Source organism: Trachymyrmex cornetzi, unplaced genomic scaffold (genome assembly GCF_001594075.2).
Source record: "Trachymyrmex cornetzi isolate Tcor2-1 unplaced genomic scaffold, Tcor1.1 scaffold1589, whole genome shotgun sequence".
Classification (NCBI taxonomy): domain Eukaryota; kingdom Metazoa; phylum Arthropoda; class Insecta; order Hymenoptera; family Formicidae; genus Trachymyrmex; species Trachymyrmex cornetzi.
Genome location: NW_017296189.1, coordinates 21,014 through 26,746, shown reverse-complemented (window position 1 = coordinate 26,746; position 5,733 = coordinate 21,014). Strand labels below are relative to the sequence as shown.

The window sequence follows — 5,733 nt, the reverse complement described above, 5'->3', positions numbered from 1 at the left end:
GAAAAAGACTACAATATGGTATATATGCAAGTACATATATAGTATATATTAGTAATTCAAAAAATTGAATTATTTAAAGCAACGAAGATCCAGCTCTGACCGTAATAGGCATTTTAATTTCTAGTATTGATTGTATTTCTCACATATATGGTCTAAAAATATAAATATATTATTGATCTAAAAAGATTCATTGATTAAAAGCTGGTATTTATTCATAGGCAACATCACTGCATATTAAAGAAATTGTTAAAAAAATGTAATTTCCATAAAATATAAATTTTTATGTATTCTGAATTTTATAAATAACTGTTATAAATAATTAAAATTATTTTCGGTTGCGAATAACTGATGTCGGACATTGTTTTTGGTTTCGAATAACTATTATAAATAATTAAAACTATTTTTGGTCGTGAATAACTATTACTGATGTCGGAAATTGTTTTAATTACGAATAATCATTATCGATGTAGATTAAAGACCTTACGTAACCAAAATAAAATTCTGGTTATTGATAATGATATATGATAATATTTTTCGCAATAAATTTATTTAAAATTTTTCAGCACATTAACATCCTTCTAATATGATACCGGATTGAACATCAAAATTATTATTAAAATTTGCTTGTCAATTTAATTTAATTTATGATATTATTCCAGTAGTTTAATTGCGTTTGTAAGTCCGGAAAACGAATTCGGCGCGCAGTTTGAATAGCTATAAATATGGTATATGTATGTACAGGGTGTTACAGATACATACTAGGCAGTACGACGGGTTGCACGGCAATTTTGCATAGGTTAAGCGCCTATCCCCGGGCGCCTACCCATGCAAAATTTGCCGCGCAACCCGTTGTACTGCCTAGTATGTATCTGTAACACCCTGTACATATATAGTATATATATATAATTCACATTAAATTATTTAAGCATTAAAGATCTAGCTTTGACCGTTACAGGTTTGAAAATTCTTACTTAGAATTTATTACATTACGGTCTTAATAAAATCATTTATTATAACTTTTTACATTTCAAGAGTTTTAAACATTAAAATGTTGCGTAGTTATTATTCGAAACATCAAAACTAACACAATGTCATTGTTATGATATTAATTAAAATAATTAATATCATATATCATAATGTAATATCATATCTTAGTACGAACACAATCTCAATTTCAACTTGCACTGGTCTTTATTGACTTCAAAGACGGTGAAGAAAAAGTTTAATTCATTGTCAGTGCAAGTTTTTTGTACCAGTATTATCAGTGGAACATTAAATATTAAAAATATGTGAACTGGTTTTCACAGTGGAACAATAAAATTGTACTCAGCATGCACTAGTTGCACTAATGGAAAACGCTAAAAAACTATCGCGTTGAGAAAGTTAAAAAATTTTCATATCTAGAATTAATTGTTAACAAAACCGATACGAGAAAATAAAGATAAAAAACATGCAGATAACAGGTGCTATTACAGATTTAGGAACTTTATAAAAAGTAGGATACTCAACAGAGCATCAAAACTAAAAGTCTACAAAACAATTATACGGCCGCTAGTGATTTATGGTGCAGAAGCTTGGACTACGACTAATCAGATTGCTTAGATGAGTAGATTTTCAAAACATTTGAAAGGAGAATCTTGAGACAGATATTTGGCTTAATTTCAATAAATAATGACATTATCTGGAGAGAATTAGAATGAACTATGAATTAGAAGAATTAATGAAAGGAGAGGACAAGATCTGTTTATTAAAGCTCGGAGAATTGCCTGAACATGTATAGATACAGAATGGATGGCTTCAGAAGACCTAAAAGAATATTAAAGTGGAATCCGTGGGAAAAAGGAGGAAAGGTCGATTCAGGAAAAGATAGCTTGATGACATAGAGGAGGATTTGAGGCTGATGAGTATATAGAGAGAAAGAACGTCGGATAGAACTGAGTGCAAAAATATCGTTGTAGTCAAAACCTATAACAAATGGTTGTAGTGCAGTGGAATAATAATATATGAACTTTACAACTGATATAAATGGGATACTATATCACTTTGATATGCTAAGGTAACAATTTTTTTTATACCTATTAGTTTTAATACATATTAGTTTTTTATATATACATATAATTGATATAATTCATATATATTCATATAATTCAAATAAACATCAAAAAGGACGTATAAGCATCAACGTGTTAAAAAATTATAAATGTCACATAATAAATACAAATAAGATTGAATAAGAATTGAAAAACATTACATGTTTCGGCTTTTTATTAAGCCTTCTTCAGATGCTACTTAACAAAATTTACGCAGTTTTTTAGGATATCCATTATTTAGTCGATAATTTACGATGGTGCATGGTAACATTGAAAGTTCGATGAGTGCCTTCCAAGAGGACGAAACATCCTTCTCAATCCATTAACAAATCGAATGTTTGAACGTTCTAGATATTACATATGTTATAATTTAATGTTGTTTGTATATGATAGAAGGAAAATTGTTAAGAATTATATCTCTTTAACACACTCATCGTACACCAATGAACATCTCATTTATGAAGGAAACATTTACACGCAGGTAACATAAGTCAAAGCGTATAGAATTCGTAAATATCATCAGTCAACTTATATAAAATTTCGTAAATAAATTGAGTCTTGTAATAAATACATTACAAGTGAAATAAAATTTATTCACAGTCCAAAAGTTAAAAAATTGAATTATAAAACATCAAGAGACTGAACCAAGAATATGTTATCCATATGACTTCACGAACACTTCTGATTTTAATTCTCGAAAGATCGATATGTCACAAAGTCAGACTTTGTTTATAATAAGTATATATGCCTTGTTAAAACCTTCTATATGGTTTGGAGATTTAGACTATTGTGCTGTTTTTTAATGTTTATCATTTCAGAGATGAGTCGTTTATTATAGCATGATTCTTCGTCCAAAATTTTAACATTGTCCCAATCAAATTCATGTTGCATCTGCAACCTATGATCAGTTATTACAGAACGGGTAGTTGTGTTCCAATTAATATGATTGCAATGTTCTGCAATTCTTGTTTTTAGTTGCCTACCCGTTTGTCCAACATAGGTTGCATCACAATCTTTGCAACAAATCTTGTAAACAACGTTGCATCTGGACGATTGTTTCGAAACGACGATCCTTTCGAAGTTTTTTATGACATCCTATTCACTTAACATTTGCAATTCAAAGCAAATAATTTTACGCGTGGTTTCATAAAAAGTTGATATAAGAAACGTATAACTAAAACGACTATTTTTATATGTACAAAAACATATTGTAATCTGTTTAAAATTATAATTTATAGCCATGCTTTTATTGTTTAGTCGTGAGAATCCAATGATCATTAAGCTTGCTTGTGAATGGGAAAAACACAATAAAATCATGAAGTAAGCGGCATTCGTAGATAATATACTTAATCAGTAGTATTACTACTTCATCGTTACTTGAAACAATGTTGTTCATTATTATTGTATTAAGTTTAACATGTGTCGCAATAAGTTGTTTTGTTCAAAATTGTCGTTTGTTTTCCTCTCGAACAGTGAAACCGCTACCTGGACCAATAAGATTACCATTTATCGGTAGCACATATCATTTTCTACAACGTTCCAAGGGTAATATATTAGTTCATAAAAGAGAGATTATATAATTGACTAATTTAAAAAAATTTATCTTCCTTCAGAACAAAATTTATTATCGTTAACTTTGTTATACAGGGTGACCCATTTTAACTTAGACAGCCAAATAACTCAAAACATCGCGATTAAATAAAAAAATGTTTAAAACAAAAATTGTTGGATATGAAGGGACTGATTGAACTATGACCTTGACAATGACCTTGACCTTCATTTTCAAGGTTATTTGAAGGTCTACTTTCAATTTTCAAATAGAAACCCATATTTTTGATCCCGGATTTTGAAAGAGCGCAAAATTTTACGTCCAGATGAACTTTCATGTTATGGGTCAAAGTTGACCATAGAAGTCATTTCAAAGACAAATTCCTAATCGAAGCAGAAAGCAAAAAAATCTTGATTTTTCCCGGATAATGTTTGTGAGAAAAATTGTTGGATGTCGAGGGGAGACCAAACCATGACCCTGACAATGTCCTTGAATCCATATTTTCATGACCATTTCAAGGTCAAGTGGGGATTTTTAATAAAATTTTATGCTACATATGTATTTTCTTGTTGTGATTCTTTAGAGCATACCTTACCTTCAAAATCGAAAATTAAACTTTCCATCTGATAGAGTTCCTCTAAGTATCCCTCCAAAATTTTGTCCATTTAGTGCCAAAGTCACAAGTGTTTATGAATTTTTTTTAACATTTGTAATCTGATAAAATTCTGGTCAGGAAAATGGCAAATTATACGCCTACAGAAGTAGTCGATATTCTTATAACCTTTGGTGAATGTGGTAGAAATTACAGACTTACTGCCCGTACTTATACGGAGCGATTCCCAAATCGCCGCCATCCTACTGCTCAACAAATTATGAACATTGAAAGGAGATCTCGTAATAATCCACTTCATCGCGAAAGGCGAAGGAATAGACTTCATAATAATAATGATCCTAGATTGCTCGCAGTTTTGGCTATGGTTCATCAAAATCCCCATATTAGTACCCGTCAAGTAGAACGAGAACTGGGAATCCCTCAAACTACGGTACACAGATTGTTACGATCAGTCAATTACCATCCGTTTCATATTAGTCTGGTACAGCAATTAAGTGAGGTCGACTACGTACTCAGAGTACAATTTTGTAGATGGGCTCTTGAGATGTTAGATCAGAATCCAGATTTTTTCAGTAATGTTTGTTTCAGTGATGAAGCAACATTCATCAGCAATGGTAGTCTCAATAGGCATAATTGCCACTATTGGTCACCAGAAAATCCACATTGGTATCGTGAGGTGCTTAATCAACATCGTTGGAGTTTACACGTATGGGTAGGCATTTGCAATGGCGAAGTCATTGGACCTCATTTTTTTAAACGTACAATTAATAGTCCAATGTATTTGGAATTCCTCGAAAATGATTCGCCAGCATACCTAGAGAATGTTCCCCTTGCAGTTAGACTAAATTTATGGTATCAACAAGATGATGCTCCTGCTCATTATGCTCGTATTATACGGATGTTTTTGAATCAAAGATTCCCAAATCGGTGGATAGGACGGGGTGGACCAGTTCTGTGGCCTTCGAGATCACCGGATTTGAACCCCCTTGATTTCTTCTTATGGGGATACGTTAAAGATGCAGTGTATACTGAAGCTCCAACGACAAGATTGAATATGATAGAAAGAATAAGAAGAGCTTGTGAAGCGATAACTCCTTTAATGCTTGGAAATGTACAACGTAACTTTCGCCGTCGATTACTGTTATGCTTAGAAAATAATGGTGCACACTTTGAGCATCTCCTCCATGCGGAGAGAGCTGATAACAATGCAATCTTGCCTTAACTGGTTGGGTCACCACTCGACCTTGCCTTCACTGGCTGGGTCACCACTCGACCTTGCCTTCACTGGCTGCGTCACCACTCGACCTTGTCTTCACTGGCTGGGTCACCACACGACCTTGCCTTCACTGGCTGGGTCACGCCACGACCTTGCCTTCACTGGCTAGGTCACCACACGACCTTGCCTTCACTGGCTGGGTCACATACCTTCCCTAGGGGCTGTAGGACCTTGTAGATGGTGGGAAGGCTTAAGCGCTGAACCA

The 5,733-nt window shown here is 32.9% G+C and overlaps 1 protein-coding gene across 1 annotated transcript in view; it reads left to right on the top strand.

Moving 5' to 3' along the window:
- Window positions 1-3,468: 3,468 nt before the first annotated feature.
- LOC108758534 (cytochrome P450 4C1-like) overlaps window positions 3,469-5,733 on the top strand; it is a gene marked incomplete at its 3' end in the record, with an annotated part of 21,236 nt that continues 18,971 nt past the window's right edge. The window contains exon 1 of the mRNA XM_018503538.1: window positions 3,469-3,635. Coding sequence (XP_018359040.1) covers window positions 3,476-3,635 — 160 coding nt within the window. The remainder of the gene's footprint in view (window positions 3,636-5,733) is intronic.